Source organism: Haplochromis burtoni, unplaced genomic scaffold (genome assembly GCF_018398535.1).
Source record: "Haplochromis burtoni strain Fernald_Lab_line unplaced genomic scaffold, NCSU_Asbu1 Contig_16, whole genome shotgun sequence".
NCBI classification, from domain to species: Eukaryota; Metazoa; Chordata; class Actinopteri; order Cichliformes; family Cichlidae; genus Haplochromis; species Haplochromis burtoni.
Genome location: NW_024582377.1, coordinates 301,161 through 324,077, shown reverse-complemented (window position 1 = coordinate 324,077; position 22,917 = coordinate 301,161). Strand labels below are relative to the sequence as shown.

Below are 22,917 nucleotides of genomic sequence, written 5' to 3'. Positions count from 1 at the left end.
TTACGCGTGTTAGTCTGGACAGAGTTGACGGCCTTTTGCAGGGATATAAATGTGTGTGACTGATCATACTCACACAAGTGAGGTTGATATATGTTGATTTATTTGGGGCACAGTTAGGTGAGATGAAAGTAAAGACGGTATATTGCATAGAATGTCTTTGCACTTTTGTTTGAGGCATCCTCAGCTACAAAAATACAGGAATAAAAACTGAAATGAGTGTGAAATAAAATCTACCGGGACATAAGAAATATAAACTATGAGTAAGATGAGGGTCTTTTTTTTTTCTTCTTTAAGAAAATGAGAATAAAAACAATCCACAGTAATCAGTATTGCTATATGGCACAAACGTTTTTTTTCTTAAAGAGATAAACAGCAGATAAAGACACAAATATCAGCAGGTCTTATCTTATAACACACAGTAAGCCTACAGAACTCTTACATAAATGTAACAACATATCAAAAAATATAATATTGCCATGTTCAGGCTCAAAATAATGTCACACACCAAGTACAACTATAAACTTGATTAAATAAGAATAACCTGAAAGCATAAATACAGCAACTTGTTTGGTATTTCAGAGTTGAATACCTCCCCCTGTTGAGTAAACGTAAGTACTACCAGCACTACATCTATAGAGGCAGTGTAGCAGTACGTATCGAATGGCAGTGATCGATTACAGATTCATCATTAACATGACTGAATGCAAATGCAAAAACAAAACATCAACAACAAACAGCTACAAATGTAATGTTAGTCCAGTGTAAGCAAGTAGGAGCAAGTACAAAAATAGCTTTCCTGTTTTCTTAGCTGCAAGGTCGTCATCAAACTCGGACTCTTCAAACATCTCTAAAGCCAAGTAAATATTGGGACAAGGGGAACGAGACCTCATCCACAAAAATAAAACCCTCAAAGAAAGCAAATGTGTCTAATTTGGTGGGCCGGTTTCTTCAGAAGCTAACATCCATTATTTCAATCTGGAGCGGTGGTTCTCAGACTGTTTCTGGTACACTCAAGCTCACGACCCCCATCCCACAATTTTTAGCGCACTGTGAAAAAGATGCAATTCCACACGAAAGCATTAGCATACATAAAGTTATATTTACACCTCAATCGATTTAGATACACCTTACTAATGCAGGGGTAGACCCCATGTACCCTCAGAACTACCTCAGTTCTTCATAGTATAGATTCAACAAGGTGCTGGAAACATTCCTCAGAGATTTTGGTCCATACTGTCATGACTGCATCACAAAGTTCCAACATCCAGGATGTGAATCCCTTTTTCCACCACATCCCAAAAGTTGCTCTATTGGATCAGAAGATGGGTACAGCGTGGTCATAAATCACCTTCCTTCCCCATTCTGATGCTTGCTTCAGCGGGTCGCCTTGACCATGCCTAAATGCCTAAATCAAGTTGCTGCCACCTGATTGGCTGATGAGATGTTTGCAATAGCAAGCAGCTCAAGGCTTTGTTGAGTGTACCCTGATTCCTAACACCACTCCTGCAGTGGCTCTTTGCTCCACTGGGTGGGGCCCCTCCCCAGTTTGAGAACCACTGATCCAGAGTCAAAAAGAGTTTAAACCCCCCAAATTTTAAATTTATAGACCAGTATCCAGTTAGCTGAGAACAAGGCTGGAAACAGGCTCGTGCTTCACCTACCAAGTCAGAAAATACACGTTATTGCCAGAGGAAGTGTTTTCACATTGTATGGGATGAAACCAATTATATTAGAGTACCAACGAGTAGTATAAGGTCCTAAAGTGTATATAGAGCTGTGATTCTGCCCATCAGCATCAAAAGAGTGGAATTACTTTTCAAAAAATTTAGACCTATGAAATTAAAACGTCTTGGAGATTCTCCTCCCAATGACTCAATACTCTTTTAGTCTTTTATGGTCATACACTAAATAGTACAAATTCACATATACTGCCAGCAAAGCTTTCATGAATAAAATACAGCAAAAAGAAAAAATAACAGGTATAAAAGGAGTCCATCAACAGCAGTACGTTTTGGCAGCCCTCACCCACAGTGTGGACACTGAGGAAGTGCAGGGCCGCCAGTCTCCCAGTGTTTCAGCATCAGTGTTTCAGCTACTATGGTATCAGAAGCCTTTGGCAGGGCTCCAGTGTTGGCTCTCTGTATTACAGAGTGTTTGTGTGGACGGGAATGTTCAGTTGTGTTTTCCAGCATTCTAGGAGCTGCAAAAATCAGACACTGTGGCACTTGACCATGAAGGAGCCTTCATGGTCATGCTTTTTATTCTAAAAATTCCAGAGCTAAAGTCTCAGTTTCTGAGAAACGGATTCAGGTGACATTTGAATCCTTTTCTTAGATAGGAGTAACACTGAGGTCTTCAGACAGAGAAAAGCCAGAGTCTCTGTCACGTGTGGGTTTCTCAGCTTTGGTGTGTCTCCTCACATCCTCATGCCCGTAGCTGGCATGGCGCTTCAGCAGCAGCAGCTTGGGCATGCAGGATGAGGGGGTATGGAGGCCTAATGCTAGTCCCAGGCTACTCCCTGATGAGACACTGGTAGCAGAGCTGGTGTTTTTCACATCTTCTGGGGCTTTGGGCACAACCAACGGCAGGCTTTCTGCCTCATAGCTTTGCTCATCGTAGGCATAGTTGACGTTGCCACAGGGGAAAATCTGGAGCTTAGCAAGGTCCATAGATTTTGTGCCACCGCCTGCTGGGGTCTTATGGGAGGACGTGCTAGAGGCAGCCTGAGCCTGGCAAGAAGAAGATGAAGTCGAGGAAGTGCAGAGGCTTTTAGGGCTGAGGTAGGTGCTGCTGGTGCCGTCACTGCCAGCCTCGTGGTTTTCTGAAGCTGGGCTGTGAGTCTGCGTTTTGGAGGTGGAGCTCGAGAGTGGCATGGACTGGGTGTGAGTGAGTGCCTTCTTCCCCCTTAAGTTATCCAAGACCCAGGATCCATATGTGGGGTTCCAGAGGTTCTTAGTCTTGTTCTTCAGCCTCTGGTTCTCTGAGGAAGAGCTGTTTCTGGAGTAGGGTCGGTGATGAGGAGGCTCAGGGTGGAGCCAGTTGGAGACCGCTGACAAACCAGGGGCAGGAACGGGCTCAGCCCAGCATGGCTCCAAAACCTCGCGACATGATGTGACTTCATGGTGGACAGGTTGGGTCCTCTGCAGGAGCAGACGGGGCTTTGTAGGCTGCAAGGGAAGAGGGGTGGGACCCAGGCCCATGGCTGAGAAACCCAGCTGGGAGGGACAATCCTGGGAGGGAGGGTGTGAGACTAGAAGTGGAGTGAGGCAGGTAGATGTCGGGTCAGTAGGACGGATTACAGTGCCTCCGTCATCATCCGTGTTGGGGCCATATTCCACAGGTAGAGGCGTGTTGATCACATCTGGATCCTGAGAGAGAAAAAGAAGAGTGAGGATTAAATGATAATCAGAGAAAAAACATTTAAAAGACACAAAAAAGCAACCTTAGCAGTCTTAAATATCTAGAGAAGATGCATGCCTGAGTACAGTAGTTGATTCTCTCCAGGATAGTCGAGAAGTTGGGCCGATGCTCAGGACAGTGCTGCCAACACTGGGTCATGATCCGATAGCTAAACAGTAATCGACAGAAGCAGAGAAACAACCAGCAAATGAACAACTGTTGAAATTCTGAATTTCTCCTTAATTCCCGTTTATCACTCACTGAGTAGACAAAAGAAGCAGGTTTAATCAACATCACATCAAAGGTGGAAGATGAAGCAAACATTATTATGTCTTTAAAAAAATACCAAGAAAAAAAGCCCACAGAAACCGCAACTTGAGTCAGTACTCACACAGGCCCTGGGCAGGCTTTGGGAGGATCCATCCTGCCTCCGCTGGTGACAAACTCCAGGACCTCCTGGTTGGTTTTACAAGGATATGGCATGTAACCCAGCGAGAGGATCTCCCAGAGCAGAACTCCAAATGACCTGAAGAGGGAGACATCGATCAATAACTGAGTGGATGAAGTTGTCTTTGAGTGCTAAACTTATTCTACTGTAATGTTCCTCAGACAAGGAACAACAAATGCAAACAACACGAACAAACACAAAACCAACAATTTTTTCCTGAATAGAAGCTGACACCATTCAGGGTGATTCTTTTGTTTCTTTTGACAAAATAAATGCTTGTAATTGCCCTTATCTTTCCCCTGCTGAATTAAGAGTGCAGTGAGTTTAAGTATTCGTGTAGAAATCTCCTTGTTTTTGTTTTTCTAGCTCTCTGTTTTCTCAGTTGTGTGCTTGTCATGACCCCCTGTGACCCAGATCTCAATCACTCTGCTTCCTGCTCCCGACTCTAACTGATAAGAGTCCCCAAGAGACCCTGAAAATGTTGTGCAACATCTTTTACACCTTGATAACCATGTCCAACACTGTTCAACACCTGGCAATGACCGTGGAGGTGTTACCCAACCAGAACAAATATATAAAAAAACCCAGTGAATCTCCCAGTACAGCTACTCTAAAGTGTATCTACAGTGCGCCTCTGTCAGTGCGCCCCAGGGTGGCTGTGGCTACAATGTAGCTTGCCATCACCAGTGTGTGAATGTGTGTGTGAATGGGTGGATGACTGGTTGTGTAAAGCGCTTTGGGGTCCTTAGGGACTAGTAAAGCGCTATACAAATACAGGCCATTTACCATAGTAGGTGGTTTTACTAAGGTTTAGCTCTCCCATTTCCACAAACTTGACTTTCACTAGACAAAGGATCAAAGATTATTCATTGTTAGTGACATTAGGAGTGAGACTCCTGCTGTGGTTTACTTTGTTTTGGGCAGGGTATTATTTTCTTCTTCTAAATTAGTATTCTAGTGGAACAGTGTTAGTAACCACCTCTGGTTTTATTAATTTCTTTGGCTTTCTAAAACCCTGCAGGCCTTGTTACTCCCCGGTGTTTGCCTCTTCTTTTGTAAGCCTTTTGCTTTTATTTGCTTGTAAAGCATCATTTTTGCATTTGAGCAAAAAACACTCTAACCTTACCAACAACATCCAGTTACAGGTTGCTACACCGAACAGTGCAGTATAGGGATGTCAAACTCATTTCACATTGTGGGCCACATACAGCTCAGTTTAAGTGGGCTGGCCCAGTAAAACTACAGGTTAAATGAGTAAAATTGTTCTTGTAGTTCATTTTTCCAGACTGCTCTGTAATTCTAATCATAAAGTGTTGGTTCATTCACAGAAAAACAGACATTTCCATAGCAGACATTGTGAAAACAGGGATTTTTCCTGTCACATAATTGTTAATCTGTTAGTTAATCACTTTGTTCTAATATGAATGCCAATGGGGGAGGAGGGGGAGGGGATCTGGTCTTGATTAATAGGAAAAGCTTTAAAATCTATGAAACACAACTAAAAGTTCAAAAATCAACGCACTGCTTCACATTTTCCAAAGACGTCCAGTGGGCCGGATTGGGGTCTTTGCTGTGCCAATTCAGGCCCCCCGGCCTTATGTTTGACACCCCTGGGGCAGTAGATCACTGGCGTTGAGTTTTGTTAACCAATAATAATAATAATGGATTGCATTTATATAGCGCTTTTCGGGACCCCTCAAAGCGCTTTACAATTCCACTATTCACTCACTCTCACATTCATACATGACTGGAAAGCCGCAGCAGCTGCAACACTCGTGTGTTTTTTGTTTTTCCTTCATTTGTTCAGAGGAGATATCTTGCCGATGAATGATTCCCCGTCTAAACAGCTTTGAAGGGACGAACTGCGGTGCAACTGTAGCTGCCTCTGTGCACGTTTCCATCAACATGCTCGGATTTTAATAGACTGCTGGTCAAATCGATTATGCTGCGGTCTCTCCTCTATAAGGGTCTAACTTTCTGATCTGCAAACAACCCTCTCTTTCACTCTACCAAATAGAGGTTTTGAAATGGTTTGCCCCAAACTAAATATTTGACTTGCACTGTCACAGGAGAAGCGGTTTGGACGCCGCTCCTCTACCATTACAGCCACTGCGCTTTCCTAACAACAATAGAGTGCTCTTTGTTTGGCTGGCTCAGTGTCTTGAATACAAATGCTGTCCTGGTTTTGAAAAGATGTTCACTTGATGTAACGCACCCTAGCTTTGTCTACTAGGAGTAGACATGTTTGGTTTGTGGAAACCTCCCTGCAGGGCATCGTACTGACCACATATAGGCTTTTAATAAAATCGAATTCGGTTTCGCTGGCGAATACTTTTCATGCCTCGTGAGAATTTTTTTTTTCTGTTGTTGTTTTGTTTTGTTTTTTTGCATTTTGACACCGCTGCAAAGTAAATTTCTTTCATTGCCAGCGTCTGTTTTCGATTACAATAAGTTCGCCATCTGGTATTAGTTGTTTTATTGTCCAGAAAATTTTTCAGACGTCTGAATAATCACTGTAGTGTTAGAACAGTTAGCATGACCGCATGATATTTACAAAGACCTACAAATGTGTGGCACTTCTAAATGATATATTTCCGAACATGGTGTCCCAGTGTCGAGACAAAAGCAAAGTGTATACAGTTCAAAATTAACAACAGCTGTCTTGTGATTTTCTTTGTCTACTGGTATTTAGTGGTAGACTTTATACCATGTGTCAGTTTTGCAGGTGAAGATCCCCTCCATGAAGGCCTCTGGTGGCATCCACTTAACTGGCAGCATGGCCCGGCCGCCCTTCCTGTAATAGCTGGCTCTGGAAAACAAAGAAAGAAAGGCAGGGTACATTTAGGCTGAGTTAAGAACAAATGGTAAATGCTAAAAGGCCACGAACTGAAATGTAAGTAAATTACGTGGCCCTGTGGAGGGAAATGAAAAATCTATTTAGCCACACTCCAATAACCACATCAATCCATCTTAAATTATGGGTGGATAGGGCGCCACTGCAGATTTAGAGTAGCGTATATGAACCTGTAAATATCTCGTGCCATGCCAAAGTCTCCAATCTTAGCCACTCTGTCCGACCCAGGGCAGGTAAGGAGGCAATTTCTGGCAGCGATGTCTCTGAAAAACACAAAATCCTTTACATGATTTATCTGTGCGATGACACGAAACAGAGAAGCTTGTTGTTACTTTGTCAAATTTGTTGCCGCAGAAAATGTTCAGAACTGTGGTTTGCAATGAAGAAACGAAGGCCTTTGAAAAACCTTCAAATGCATGATTGATCGTGCTTGCAAATGATTGTACACATTTTTCAAATGAAGAGAAGCAAATTGCTCAAAGACAAACTCAAACTGCAGTTAAAATGAAATAATAGTTGTTGATGTGTTTTTTGTCGCATTGCAAGAGGTTTCGTTTAAAGCAACATATGCAGCGTTACAGAATGTCTAATGAATCATTTTTATGCAGATTTCACCACAGCGTAGCTCTGCTAGCACATTTCCTTTTTGCCGTGGCTGAAAAACCGCTTTGAGTTTGCACTTTTATGAGCTCTAAGCTGCGAAAACTGGGTGCGAATCCGAACCTGTGTATGAAGTGGTTCTCCTCCAGATAGCGACATCCACAGGCGATATCTCTGGCCATGCGCAGCAGATCCCGCATGGTGAGAGACGAGGTCTGGCCCTGGACATAGCACAGATCAGTTTAGTGTGCGACGTAAACACACAGAGATTGCAGGCACAAACACACATGTAAAAGTGTAGTACAGACGCACCGCTCGTGGCCTGTTTCTTCTCAAAAAGCTCTTCATGTCTCCTCCGGTCATCAGCTCCAGCAGGATGAAGCGCGGCAGGATGTTCAGACTGACGCCAATGCAGCGCACGATGTTCTCATGGCTGAACTTGCTGCATGGGCAGTTAACAACAGGGTGTTTTGTTTAGAAGGCTTAAGATGACTTTGACGTCCTTAAATACACATTGATGGTAACAAGAAAGTACAATTGTAAGGTTTTAAGATTTAATAAATAATAAAAACAATCTGGTCCTCATGAGGTCTAAAAAATAATTTAAATACAACCTCAAAAACCATCAGAACAACACATGTTAATGCAGTCGTTATGTATTTAACAAAAACTAAGCCAGACTGAAGAAGCAGCGTGTGAAAAATCAAGCGCACCCCATGATTCGACTCTCCAATTGTTGTGGAGGAATTCTTTCCTTTACACTCTGGATGTCAAACTCGTTTACATCATACAGCGAAGGTATGGATGCACGCATTTGTACGTGTGGTAAAATTGCTGCTTATTTGTGTGTGGATTGGAGCATGTGCTTGTGACTCTTGTGACACATCTGTAAATCTTAGTTTAGCTATATAAAGGAGTTCACGGTCAACTTCTTTGAATGACCGCAAGGTGCCGAGGTCCTGTGACCGCAAAACAAAACCTTTCCAAACCTTTCTTTAGTCTTAGTCTATAAAATGTAACTAAAGTGTAGCTCTTGGATTTTTTCCGTTATTCTGAGCGCTGGAGGGTCTGAGCTTGGGTTGAATTTACTGGGATGTCCACTCCTGGGAAGATTGGCAGCAGTTTGCGACTTAATTTTTCACACGCTGCTTCTGCATTTTGGCTTAAATTTTGTTAAATAAATAATCACACTGTGTCATATTGTCATATCTTGCCTCTTTTTTAGTGTTTATTTTTTTTAATCTCATTAATGATAAACTTATTATACAACTACAAAAAAGTCTCAATTTTCAATCAGCCAGAATACAAGTATTTAAAACTGTCACTTGCTGACTGAGGGATGGACCTGTAAATAGAGTAGACTTTAACAAAATCAGACGGGAAATCATAATACTTTATTAACACCTAAGGAAATTAGGTAAACTAAGCACGCCTGAACAGGGACTTGAACCCTGGACCCTCAGATTAAAAGTCTGATGCTCTACCGACTGAGCCACCCAGGCCCGAGCGACCACTGCTAGAAACCTTTTAACGTCACACATTTTCCTGAGATCAAAGTTTACCCCTGCAGGCACGATTGTCTTTGAGGGACAATTATGTCATTCTTTTGATTTCTAATGAGTAAAGTTTCACATCTCCTAGTTTGTGAACACAAATATTTAGAAGCCACTTCTTGTGTGTGTGTGTGTGTGTGTGTGTGTGTGTGTGTGTGTGTGTGTGTGTGTGTGTGTGTGTGTGTGTGTGTGTGTGTGTGTGTGTGTGTAATGCACAAAGGAAGTGTATGGTTGCTGTCTCGTGCACCTCATAATCAGAGCCTCCATCAGGAAATCCATTTCATCCTGCTCGGAGCAGATTTCTGGTAGAGTCTGCAGAATAGAAAGAGAATTTGAGTGTGTGCTACTTTTAAGGGGAAATATAAATTTTCAGACCTAATCAGCAGAGCATTGTAAGCAGGTAACCCCATGCGGTGCTCTCTCTGCTTTTTTGCTTTTCCCTTTTTAAACTGTGTGCCTTTTAAAGCATCTTATCCAGGGACGCTGAGCAAATCTGCATTCTTCTTTTTTAGTCATTTTGTGCTGCAGTCTTTGCACAATATAAGAAAAGCCAACAATCATTTTGTAAGTGAAAGCATCTCCATGACCTTTAGCTCTGAGAAGCAGAAGCACCACTTATGGGATTATAAGTACTGAACATACATGCGAGGTGTCATTGTTAAACGTTTAAGTGCAAATATTTAAGAAAATATGAGTGGCTGACCTTTATGGCCACCTGCATAGCACTGCCATCACCACTCATCCCCAGAACTTGACCTTCATAGACTTCACCGAAGGCTCCGTGACCAAGGGCCCTAAAGAGGAGAGAAAACACAACGAATGAAACGAAGGCACACGTTTGGTGGAGAGCAGAAGCTTAAACTGGCACTCTAACATTGAGTCCGCTTGTGTCATACCTCAGTAGGGTGATGTTCTTGCGTGGCACTTCCTTCAGCTCACTGAACGAAGCGGCTTTGCCGGTGAAAAAGTAGTTTGGGTTGTAGTCCGTCATGATGGTGGAGGAACGGATTTTGCTCAGCTTATACTCGGGACTCTGAAGACGCCCCCTCACTGCATGCAGGTCGTTCTTTTTGCGGTACCACACTGCAGAAAAAGACGAGGCAGAGGGACGAACAAGCTTGTTATATTAAAGAGTCGACAAATCCTTGACAAAAATTATCAGCAAACTTTAAGCAGGACCCTACAAGTGCATGTAAGTGGCAGAAGGATCTTCCTGACCATCTGTCTGAATGTAGGAGCGGCAACACAAGGAGGGATCAAGCCACATCTCAATAACTTTTTCAATCCTAAAACAACATTCTTAGTGGGAATAAAGCTATAAAAATATGGCAAAAAGGGCTTCATTTTTGTTCTTAAAGAATACTCCACCAATTCTGCATAGCACTTCTCCAACACTGGAGTTCTACCTCTTCAAACACCACCCTCAGTATGGATCTGTAATTCACACGTTATGTTATGTTAGTAGCAGTTATTGAAGCCTCAAGCAGAGACGATGAGCTGCCTTCAGAAGTCAAGTGAGCTGGCTTCTTTCTAAAGCCACTAACCTAACTGACATGCATGTGGGATGGCCTCTCCTTGGTTACTGCTCCTATACTGTCTGTGCCAGTGAGTTTGGACTCACCCGCCATGGAGGCAGCCCATGTCCCCGATGCAGGTTGGTAGTCTGCCAGGGAGGGGGGGCGTTGCGTGCAGGTAAGAGGTGCCGTCGAGCCATCGCCCGGTGCAGATGCTAGGGACTCAGGAGTTGGGATAAGGGGAGTTTTAAGGAGGAGAAGCAGGAGAAGGAGGAGGAGGAAGAGGTGGGGGTGAAGGACATGGGGCGCCCAGGGAACAGACTACCTCCCTGCATGGGGGAGAGCTCAGGTAAGGAGACACCATTAACCTGAAGCGTGTGTGTACGTTCATTGCCTTTTTTAAAAGATTAAACACGCTCCAGTAAAAACACCCCATCCTCCCCAAATATGTATTTTTTTTAAAGCAGATGTTATAAAAATGAATGTCATCAGCCTTTGTTTAGGAACTGATTTATTTAAGAGCAAGTGCACACATTTACACACAATGCAGTTAGTGTTCCATTTTGCATATAGTGGCCCAGTACGCACCACTAGTAGCACCGCCGTATCTGCAATTATCGTCTGTCAGATTACACTCTGATAAGCTGATTGCGGGGTTGTATTTATGTTTAATTACACCGAGCTCAAACTTTCTTAAGGAAGAACTTCACAGCAGAAATGCAGACTGCAGTCTTTTATCCTAAAAGGACATTTATTTGATGAATAACTCGCCTCTTCCAGCTCTCACACGTCGCTTTTCACCAAGTCCGCCGCACTTTATCGACATATTCTCTCACTTCTGCTGACAGAAAACCAACCACATCCAACATAAATCGCCATCTTTTAATGGTCAGCCATTAGCACTTACTGATAACAAAAAAATAGAAACACTCGACTCCATCAGAGCACTGTTTCACTGCACTGTGTGCGTTAAGGGTGTCATTTAAAATGGGAGGTTAAACGTTTCATGCTAAGCTATCATGAGATATAAGGGATTCAGAATAAAGCTTGTGGCGAAACGGAAATTTGAGGGGGGAGTGTGAAGGTGGAGGTCACCACATAAATTTTCAAATATCTTCTGCTTCAGGCTCGGCTGGAAAACGGACATTATTCTGCTCGGATTTCATCGCCAGGAGGTGAAATGTCCACATTACTCTTAAATCTGTAAGAGTTACTCCATATCGCTTTCCTTACAGGAGGTTTTTACATGCATTACTTCATTAAAAAGTCCCAACTGTTTGGTCATGCCTGGTTTTCTTGTCAGGCTGCTTTAAACCCCCGGGGAGCTGGGAGTGTAGCTGTTATTCTGCAGGAAGTCAGCGCAGCGCCGATTCCTCCAGAGGCTCTGACACAAAGTTTACTCTCATCAATTCGCGCTGTGGGAAAATAGCTGAGCTTTGCTTAATATTTGAGTTTTCAGTGAGGTCATGAAAAGGACAACAGAGAGAGAGAGAAAGAGAACCTGCTATACACGCACACCTTTATAAAGCTCTTGTTAGAGGATTCCCTTCTCATAAAGTCTGCAGCACACAGTTGTCACAAAAGGTGACAAAGGTGCTCCGAGTGTTATTAGCTGTATAATCCCTCACTGTCCTACATTACTGGAAAATGACTCCACGTGTTGTTAAAACTGTATTTGTATAAAGTGTCTGGAGTTAATCAAACGAGATTTGGTATACAAAAGAAGGCACAGTATATTTTGCATAGCAGCCTTTGAGACCATGTTCATTGTCAAAATGTTGTTGTCTCAGAATCCCTCTCTTCTTTCTTGAGCTTCCTGTTTTAAGTGTGGTTGCTACAGAGTAGTTAAATTAAAGCTATACAAATGTAATGGTTAATTCCCTAATTACTCCTATTTTAGCATTTTACAGCCTGCCTGACCATCTGATTGTCTCAAACCCGCAGCCTACAAGAGAAACTCTGGTAACCTTGTCGCTCAGCAAACAAGCACCTACTTATTCTAATACTCCATATCATAGCACTTTGTGTGGATAGCATTTAACACTTTTAAAGAGGAACAATTTCTGCTCTATCCTCTTATCACGGAGTCGATGCCCGTGGGTTCAGCTCAACTCACGCTTGTCGCTGCGCGCTTCTCAAAATGACAAAAAAGGCTAATCTCTTATCACAGTTCTTCATTTTCAAATACTGTTGTAATCTTCATGTCTGTATAATCACTTCTGTGTTTGTTTTTTTGTTTTTTACAGACAATAAATTATAACAGCTGACATTTACTGCTACAGAAACCCACTGAAAGAAACTTAAATGTCAACTCTTTCTGCTTGTGCTTTTTTTATAATCAGCAATTTTTTTTTAGAATGAATTCATGCAGCGAGACGCTTACAGCACGTCTCGAAAATGTTCATGCTTCCACGAGAGCAATCGTTCCACTGCAGGCACTGAATACAGCATATAAACAATACGGTATTTAACAGTCACCTCTTTATCGCCTCTCATCAGCAAAATAGTCTAGTTTCACCTATTTATACTGTATATACATACAGCCAGAGAAAAGAGAGCGTTACCTGGAATGAGTGCTTGTAATGAGTGTTCATACTGTGCTCACTGTCAGCGTCTAATAATTCAACCATATCTTTGCCATCGCTCCTTTAGTCATCTTCCACACAGCCAGCGAAGGGCATTTAAACCAACATTTATCAAAGTTGTTTCTGTTTCTGTTGTTAGTAACATCTGGAAGCATGTGCGTGTCCCAGCTGTGCTCACAGCCGGTGGAAGGTGGAGGGCACAGACTGCGCACAGAACTGGAGGAGTCTCTTACTGAGGATGACGCCGGCGCAGACCAGCGCAAAGCCGCTGGCGACGGTGGAGACCACAACAGCCAGGATCAGGGATGTCGGCATCAGGACCGGGACCGGTAGAGTCGGGCTTTGACGAGGCGCTGGAGGGGTGGAGCAGAGATTGTCAATTAGTGTTTGTTAGCTGCTTAGATGGGAAAGAATTGTGAGGGATTAAAAGTGTCACTAAAACTAACATTAAAACAAAACGTCTGACATATCATGGCTCACAAGTAAAAGCAAGACCGTTTGCTGGGTTTTACAGACATACGTGGAGGCCTAGAACATGTAACGTTGTCAATGTCCAGGACTTCATCATCATCATCACAGAGGCAGAGGATGAGGTGAGTATCTGCTTCTCGTTTGCAGCTCTGCGTCTGACAGTGGCTGCAGTTCAGCTGCACCTTGATCTCACACTCACCGTGACTTTCCATTGCTAGAAAGAAGACAGGAAATAAACACAAACATCAAAAGGAAAATTATTTGTTAGAGAGTGAGGGGATGAAACCAACACACATTTAGCTCTGCAGCCTATTCATCTGTGCCATAGAGGGAAAAAGACATCTGTAGCACAGAGAAACAAGCTTTAGTATAGCAGGTTTTGGCTATAAAATGAAAGCCACACTGCTCCTTTGTTGCCCAGTAAATTCCAACTAGACCACCAAACTAAAAGGTAATCCTTAAACAAAAACTCCCGCAAAACAGAGTACATAAAACTGTGTTTTTTTTAAAATGAAAGCACAATTATGACAAATTAATGAATAAGTAGATGGAGATGATCCAGATAGTACTTTGATCTTTCCATGACACTATAAAATCAGACTTGTTATTGTCCTAACACATTACATGTCAAGAACATCTTGCGCTTGTGATCAAATAGCTTTTTAATACATTCATAACCCCCACCTCTCTCCCTTTCCAAAAGAAGTGGGACACTCTGTAAAATTCTGCAACTACAGCAGTTGGTCTTCTTGGTTCCCAAGCTTTTACAGAGTGTTTAAAGAGTGTTAAATGATGAGCTGATGCAACAAAGTGGTAAACGTGTTGCTGGCCTCAAATTCAAAATGAGCACATAAAATAAAAACAAAAAGAAGACAATTTCTCAACATCTGATGGGTTGCCTTGGTGAGTTATAGCCCATGGTCCTGGCAACCAGTTATCTTGAGTTTGTGTTGGACTTATTATCCGTTTCTTTGGAACTAGAAGATTTTCATGTTCTAGTTCTTGATTAATGACTCTTGACTTTAGTATTCATTGGTGCCCTTGAATTTTGTTATTTATATTTCTTCTTCTTGGTTCTTGTTCAATTATGTTAGTTCCCTTTTTGTGTCTGTCCTAGTCGTGTCTCTCTTTGGCCTGTCTCTGTGGTTGTCTGGTCGAGTTCCCGTAATCATCACTAATCTTTGTGTTTCGTCTTTTTGAGTCCCCATTGTGACATGGCTGGACGTCTGGTCCTTGTGTCAAGTTAACATGTCTTAGTCTGGTTCTCAGTATGTGAGTTAGTTCCTATTTTATTTTGATAGTGGTGTTGTGTACGTCATGTACAGTTTTTCTTCCCCTGTCTTGTTAGATTCTGTTCAGCTGTGCTTCCAGGTGTGTCCACTCTCCTCTTGTGTCTATAACATCTGCATCTCCCTCTGTTCTTTGTTGTGCTCTCCCTCTTAGTGTGTGAGTTTCTGTTGGTCACATTTGCCTCTTGTTAGTTTATGCTTATCCTGCTCCTGTTTTTCTTTCTGTTTACCTTGCCTGTTATCAGCTAAATAAAACGGATCTTGAGTTTATTTCTGTCTGTTGAACCCTGCGTTCAGTCCACTCTCTGCCTCCTTTTACAGAAAATGATTGTAATACATTCAGGTTTTCTGTTTTGTTTTAAACACATATTTTTACAGTGCATGTGTACACTACACCATCTACATATATGGTGGATATGAAAATGACATGATGTTACACATCTGAAAATCTGATGAAAATCTGCTGGTAAACAGGTGCTAAGGCTGCCTACAAAAGTCAGACAAACGTTGGTAAAAGTGTGTCCCACTGCTGCTGAAGTGTGTTGCTGGCATTAATATGTTATATTAAGTTAAATATTATATATATATATATATAATTTGAAACTAATAAAGGATTTTAATTATTGGAAAACAATTACTGCAAATTTATGCATACAGTACAGCAGAGCTGCATTTTTTTAATGTTCTTTCTATAATTAGTTTAATTGATAAACTATATTGTGACGTAGGAAGAGCCTCGCTGTTTTAATGATGCAGTTTTCTAACAGGAAGAAGAATAGGGCTTCTCCATGTGTCCTCGATTTATTAAACTCATCCTTCAATTAAAGCGAGAGATCATTTAACTACATCACAGAGAAAAATGCATTTGCCTTGAAATTTAATTATTATAATAATGTCTCTCTCTCTCTCTTTTTCCCCCCTGATCATGCTTTGAATGTGTTTCATGTTGCAGACCCCGACATTGTGTTTTAAAGTAGCATGGCACACTGCATAAACAACAAAGTCTTTCACATGAGAATGGAGGCCTGTCTGTTGGCGCCGAAGGCAACAGGCTGCATGACGCTGTGAATTAGCCACTTTCCTCTTCCTCCCACTGAATAATGAGAATCAGATGGGCTGTTAGTTTCAATAAAAATGGGAAAAAAATAAGCCCATATATTCATGAGAATATACTCCTAAATGTTCATACAAACAGATAGAAAAGCAATTAACACACAAACACATATCCTTGCACACCTTTCTGAGGACTTGTCCTTGATATAGTGCATTCCCTAGTTAATCCCCTAGTCTAAACTAAACCATCTCATCACGACTGATTGCCCAACCCTAACCCAAAAAGCCACTTCTGCTTGTGGGATCCAGCATTTTTGGTCCTCACAAAGCTGCTGAACCCTGCATGTACTGTGGTCTCCTGGATTTGTGACCCCACAAATATAGTTCAAAGCAAACTTAGACAAAAGCACACCGAGAGACATTGACTGGTTTAGCTGTTAGAAGTATTACATGAACCTGAGGATTTGTCATTTGAGATTCACATTGCTGTCACAAAAACACAATGCATGGTGCTATCTTAGACCTACACATACTGAGCCTGCAGTTTGTAGCCTTATTTATGGCATTAAACATTAATCACACACTAATCAGGCAATGAGCTCTGTTCTATGGGCTCAAATTGTGGTCATAAATATTTTGTACTTGTAAATCAGGTTTGTACGGAGCCCCGCAGGGGACATGGGAGAAAAAAAAATTAAGACTTTTGTGAGATCTCGCAAACCTTTTGTGAGATCCCAAGTTTGTTTTGCGAGATCTCGCAAAAGTTGAATTCCAACAATGGCGGCAGCTACTTAAGTTGTAATATTACTCTTTCTGGGTCACAAAATACACTTTTAAGATATTTTGAGGCGTGAATGTAGTTGTGTAAACGTCAGATATCTGCTCGGTTTACAAGACATCACATATTTGCAAAAGTGCTCCGACGTTTTCGGAGATGTATGAAACTTTTGCGAGATTTCGCAAAAGTTTTGCGAAATCCCGAGTTTGTTTTGCAAGAAGCTAGGTCCCCTTACTTTCAGCAGATGTTGAAATGATAAAGTTGTGGTATGTCAGTGGTTAGAAATACCAATATTACTTTAGGATTAGTTTAACACAAAGTCAGGGCTGACCCGGAACCATTGCTGTGAGTCACAGTGCGCAGCATGAAGGTCCTTTCACATCGGAGGCAGCATGTGCTGCTAATGCTAACTGCTAACTAAAAGCAAAGGATCCAGAATTTGTTGCGCTGGCTGCTGAGCTCTGTGGGTTTTTGCAGCAGCTCTACCTGTACTAGATGCACCTGCTCCTTGTCGTTTCTATCTCTGACTTTGTCCTCTACAAGAGTTTCTGGTTTTTTTGCTGGTTCTTCAAATGTTCAATAAAAACATGTATGATAATTCATAACGAAGAAAGCTTTGTAAGTATCCCCACTAGTGAAGACTGTCATTTCCACAACACTGCCCCCCCCTCCCGCTCACGGAGGTTCGCAGCGCTGTTGAAAAGGTTCAGGAGGTCCCTGTATTAAGCACGTAAACCTGTGACACAAAAATCACAAAACTCAGACCACCACAGACTGTTTTCCTTCGTGGTGATGAAGGAAAACGCTGGGCTGGCATGAAAAAGGGCATTTATTCCCTTCAAGAACCTGCAGTTCAAAAAAGCACCCCGCCAACAGCCAAACCCATCTGTTCTCTGATTGGATAGTTAAATTTGTGATTGACATGACATTGGCCAATCAGATGAAAGGAAGAAAAGTAGGGTCAAAATTCGTACTTGAAACTTGAGTGCAGACTTTCTCACGTATTTTTGGCTAAGTCCACACAAATCTTTTTTACAAACACACAAATTCTCTTTACACATACAAATCCTGATTTACAAGTACAAAACTGATTTACACGTACAAAATATTTATGACCACAATTTGAACCCATACTGTTCGCTGATGACATTTTTGGTAAATATCTGAGCGCACGCAGAGATTTTCATTACAGAGTTGTGTCTGTTTTTAATACAGTGTCGCCCGGGGGCCGAGCGAGCACAGCGAGTCGGTGTTGGTTTGGCCTTACATAGATATTATTAAACCGTTTAACGATGAACTCATGAGAGTGGGAATTTCCTGTTACTAGCAAACTTTTACTTTAGCTCTGCTGTTTTCCATTCTACTTTGCTGGAGTCTTCCTCTTAACTCTAGCATGATCACACAATTTTAAACCTATGCCAAGGTGCTACATGCTTTCAGCTGCATCTCATTGGTTTTATTAGCTGATAAAGTATGAAGCACTTGGTCTTTCTTGCTTTACTCTATTTAGTACTTGAATAAGCACTCAAATCTGATCTTGTACAAAGACTTGTACAAAACGTTTTAGCGAATCATCCAGTTATAACCTTCTGAAAAATATTCAGTAGCATCTCAAGGTTTCCATCTGGGAATGGTATTTGCTCTTTTGCGTCCTGTATCCTCCGCTAATCTCTTAAAACCTCTCGATATAAAGATGCAGGAGTAGGGTGCCACGCTCAGTCTCACCTGCCAGAGGCTGCAGAAAAATCTCTCCCATCGGGTGAATAAATGAAATTCCATTCTGACCATCAGCTGTGATGTCATCTGTCAATGCAGCATCGCCTCCTGTCAAAAACAAACCAACAAAAATAATAGTAATAACTTTAACTCTTGTCTAAACGACAGTTTTCTTTTGATGTAAAGTATGATTATCAAGGCAAAAAAATACCTTAATCCTAACTCAAATCTAGTTCTTAACACTGCTTGCAGCAGTGGAAATTGTACATGAATGTTACACTAAAAATGAACAGATTGCTGGCACAGAAGTAATGAATCAAGCTGAGCAGTATTTTCAGCAGACTGCAGTCAAAATAACCCACAATCAGCTGATACTCCTCTATGCATTCAGTCATCGAACCTCACAAAGAGGTTCGATGACTGAATGCATTTGCTTTAGCCTTCCAACAGTTTTTACTCTCTTGCATGTCCCTCTGAAACCCTGTCAGCTCTGAGTTATAAATGTTAATCTGCAGAGTAGAGTACTATACAAAGGACAATGAAGATGAGCTGCCAGGAAGAAGAGGAGAGAAGAAGAAGTCCATAGAGTAGATTCATCATGCAATGATGGGCGTAGCTGCGGGAAGTTTGTTTTTTTTGTTGATGAGTGAGTATAGGGGTGGGATTTAATAAGTTTTCTTCATCCCACTCCTTTTTCAGGCAATTTTTGTTTTTTGTTTTGTGCATTTTATGTTCAATATAGGTATTTGTTGTGCCTGAAAATGAACAAATAAATGAAATGAAATGAATGAATGGATGTAGCGAAGGAGCACATGCAGAGGGTTGGTGCGAGAGAGAACAAAGCTAAGGGGACAAAGTGAGATAGATGCAACAAGTCCTTTGTGGTGACCACTAAATGGAGTCTGAAGAAGAAAAAGAAGTACAGGGGTAGGGTAGTAGTGCCAAGTAGCTGACTAAAAATTTAGTCTGGGTTGAAATAACAATATGATGACAAAATACGGTTACCTCTGTATCCTCCTCCACCTCCTCCAGCTGTGCACGCACCGCCTCCTCCTCCAAACCCTCCGAAGGTCGACCAGCTGAGCTTAGACAGCGCCAGGGGGCATGAAGATCCCCCCTTGGCACCTTCCACCAGGGATCTGCCAGCCATCAGGTGAGAACTTGAACTATCTTTCCAGCCGCCACCTCCACCTTTAAGGGAAACAAAACAAAGTCATTCACTGTTACAAGAGCTACTTTGGGAGCATTGCACAAGGTTGTAAAACACGGTTCGTGTGTTTGATGTTTGCTGCAGTGAAAAAACTGACCGACTGAGAACAACGAAAAAATGAGTTGCCATTAAAAATTAGTTTAATAAGGGTTCATAAAATAACCTGAAGGCTTACACTGTTGCTGTAATGTGAGCGAGCCAGCTTTGATTTTAAAAGGGTACTCGGGAGATTTCGAAATTATACGCAGGCCAAAGTATCCTGACTTTTAGGCCCCGGTGTGGATCAAGATCCAAAAACAGGCTTTCTGTCATAACTTTGCATTTACCAAACCCAAATCAGGTTGTATGGCTGATATCTTTTAGGCAGCTTTTTCAGACTTGACAAGGGTCTCTAAAGAGTAACTATTTTCACACTTCATGACTACTAAATGAATGTTTTTATGTTCTGCTCGGCTTACACTGAGATTCTTTGCAGTCTGGATATAAGCACAGACACAGTCATCAGTGAGGTTTTATGGAGTATCTACAGCCACCAATGTGTGTAGTGTCTGTTGTGAGCTTGTCTCCGCTGTCACAAATTAGGCCCTACTTTCGACTGGTGATTCAGCATATCGAGTCAGCGGTGGAGGCAATCAGTGAGAGAGCTGTCTGCCTGTTAAGCCAGAAGGCACACTTTAAAGACAAATAAGTTCAGTCTTGTTTAGACTATAATTGAGAAGGTCAGAGCACATCCACTCGGATGTGGAGCGTATCAAATATAGAAATGAGGGAGAAGTTTTAGCACAGGGCTTTTGATTTTTCCGGCTGTTTTTTGTTCTGTTGTTGTGTTTCTTTGTTTCCATTCGCAGGCAGCTGGTGGGTGGACAAAGGGTCAAGAGTAAAGCGTCAGCTATTCGGTCGCCATAAAAAATGTTAGAACTGAAAGGAGACTTTCCGCCCATCCACTTATACAGCAACAATGTAGCTATACTGCAGCTTTGTTTTGGGCATGAATTTAACCTTTGACTGCACCAAAGTGAACTGATGAATACAGAGACGCCTCGCAATGAATAAAAAGAGTTAACGGGTTCAACCATCATCTCTAATCTACAAAGACGGGCAGATATAAGCAGGTTTCATACAAACAACATATCAAAGGAAGACAAGCTTCACTGAAAGATGTTCCTCTGCCCTTCAGAGGTCTTTGATCAGTGATAATATACTGTATATATACGGCTTGTCTCATGTGGTGGCAGGATGACCACTTTAAACATCAGCACACATGCAAACGCGCGTAAACAGAAAGACCTCGTCTGCTCAGTACTTCGAGCTGCAAACTTGCCCTGACACGCATCTGATCTTTATCTAAACAGTCTCTCAGAGGTTTCAATAAGATGAGTTGATAAACGGTTCTCGTTGAGTCTCGGCTGGTCAGAAGGGATTTACTGAGAATGTTCCAGCGAAAGAAGTGAATTCCAGATACATCCCATTATCCACAGGCCAAACACATGCATGCCAACCTGCGCCACCCTGTGTGTGTGAGAATACAGAACAAATAAATCCTCTCATATCTCCGGCTACCTTTTGGACAAATGAAATGCGTGCTTTGGTATCAGACGACACTGAATTCAGTCAGAACAACGTCTTCTCATCCAAAGTTTACAGCACGTCCTTTATAAGAAAATGAAACTTTTCTTTGAACATAAAGTGTAGAGGGTAATTTGTAACCAAAAAGAAAAAATACCCACAATTGCAGCTTTTAAAGTTAGGGAAGAAAGTATCTGGACAATGAAACAATTTTTGTAATTTTGCTTTTGTACACCTCCACAGTGGATTCTGAATCAAACAATCAAGATGTAATTGAAGTGCAGACTTTCAGCTTTAAATGAAGGGGTTTAACAAAAGTGCTGCATTTACTAGGAAAACATAAAAGGACAAACTAAGACAAGTTTACTTATGAGGACTGTTTTCAATACTTGGATGAAGTTCCTTTCCTTTTGCACACTTACAAAAGAAATGTCATTGCCCCAGAAATCTATGGATCCAACTTTATATTAAATTTCATACGCTGCTTTCTGTAATACATTTTTGTGTGTGCTGCTAAGTAAAAAAAAACCCTGTTATGCAACAAACAATAGCATTCCATCTAACTGACTCTATTGAATCTAGTTTTTAATAGGGAAAAATGCCAGGAACACTGATTCTGGAAAGCTGTTTCATTCTTTTACATAATTGAATAGAATATTTAATACTGTGGGCACAATAACAGTAACTTCATTTTCCTCAGTTATGCAAGGGTGGACGGAGTCATCTTAAAGTCAGACATCTCAAGATTTGAACACATCAAAGTGAAGTTATTTAGTGATGAGTGACCTTTGTGGCCTGTATTGAACAAAGACTCACCACTTATTAATTTCGTTTTTGCTAGGAAAATAACAAAATATTTGTAGTTGTTCATTGGAAACACATTATAGAGCAAATAGTTCAATTAAAGTGAGTTTGAAGGCAAATCTTTGGTACGACCACCTTTATTCGTTGACACAGAACTCTTTCGGGCTGCTTTCTTGTAATTTCCCTGGGCTCCTTGAAGGACATTCAAAGCTCTTCTTTGGATGTTGGATGCTTTTTGTTGCATTCACTGTCAAGATGAGCCCACACTGCTTCAATAATGTTGAGGTCTCAGCTCTGGGGGGACGAATCCATCACTTATAGTTATCGATTGTGTGTTTTTCTACCTCCATATGCTTTTACTGAATTTGCAGGGTATTTGGGATCAATGTCATGTTAAAAAATGAAGCCACTGCCAATCAGATGCTTTCCAGATGGTATTGGATGATCAAGATGTGATGGTACTTTCCTATGTTTCTAATTCCGCCAAAACCTCCACTGTGTTTCACAGATGGCTGTAGAAAGTTAATGTTGTACCTCACTCAATGGTTCGAGCCAAAAATGTAAAATTCGGATTCATTATTCCATTTGACGTTTTGCCATTGACTTTCAGTCCAGTTCTTGTATAATGTCGCATACCTCAGCTGTTTCTCCGTCTTTCCCTTCCTTAAGAATGGCTTCTTGATAGCCAGCCTTCCACTGAGACCATTTCTGATGAGCCTTCAGTGAACGGTAGATGACTCAACAGAGGGGTACTTTTGGCATTTTTTATACATTAAACTAAAATAGCAGTTTTTGCAACAGGACACTAGCAACAAAGAGCTTAGATTACACTACCTGCTGCACCAGTTTGGCCATTGCTACTGGGAGCTTCGGTGCTGTTTTCATACTGCTCCAGTGGTATGTTGTCCAGACTGGACTCAGGGTCCTCCAGGTAGGCATTTCCTCCTCCACCAGCTGCAATCAGCAAGGGAACCAGCTCTCCATCCTCCTTCTGAAAAGACCACGCACGAGTAAATCTTTCAATTTAATTTATTTAAATGATGATGAACACTTTATATAAGCTACACAACAACTTTA

General features: G+C 41.6%; 1 protein-coding gene and 1 non-coding gene across 2 annotated transcripts in view; both read right to left on the bottom strand.

Annotated features, from left to right (window-relative positions):
• Positions 1 to 83: 83 nt before the first annotated feature.
• The window catches only part of ltk (leukocyte receptor tyrosine kinase), a 65,673-nt gene continuing 42,839 nt past the window's right edge, over positions 84 to 22,917 (bottom strand). The window contains exons 15-29 of the mRNA XM_014331914.2: positions 22,675 to 22,831; positions 19,266 to 19,451; positions 18,270 to 18,368; positions 13,474 to 13,638; positions 13,187 to 13,306; positions 9,751 to 9,937; positions 9,558 to 9,648; positions 9,102 to 9,166; positions 7,614 to 7,743; positions 7,425 to 7,522; positions 6,872 to 6,964; positions 6,555 to 6,656; positions 3,791 to 3,925; positions 3,478 to 3,568; positions 84 to 3,368 (exon numbers count right to left, since the gene is read on the bottom strand). Of these exons, the coding sequence (XP_014187400.1) occupies positions 2,331 to 3,368; positions 3,478 to 3,568; positions 3,791 to 3,925; positions 6,555 to 6,656; positions 6,872 to 6,964; positions 7,425 to 7,522; positions 7,614 to 7,743; positions 9,102 to 9,166; positions 9,558 to 9,648; positions 9,751 to 9,937; positions 13,187 to 13,306; positions 13,474 to 13,638; positions 18,270 to 18,368; positions 19,266 to 19,451; positions 22,675 to 22,831 (2,757 nt within the window). The 3' untranslated portion in view covers positions 84 to 2,330. The remainder of the gene's footprint in view (positions 3,369 to 3,477; positions 3,569 to 3,790; positions 3,926 to 6,554; positions 6,657 to 6,871; positions 6,965 to 7,424; positions 7,523 to 7,613; positions 7,744 to 9,101; positions 9,167 to 9,557; positions 9,649 to 9,750; positions 9,938 to 13,186; positions 13,307 to 13,473; positions 13,639 to 18,269; positions 18,369 to 19,265; positions 19,452 to 22,674; positions 22,832 to 22,917) is intronic.
• On the bottom strand, positions 8,731 to 8,803 carry trnak-uuu. Its single transcript has one exon. It is a non-coding gene; the product is annotated as a tRNA-Lys (tRNA).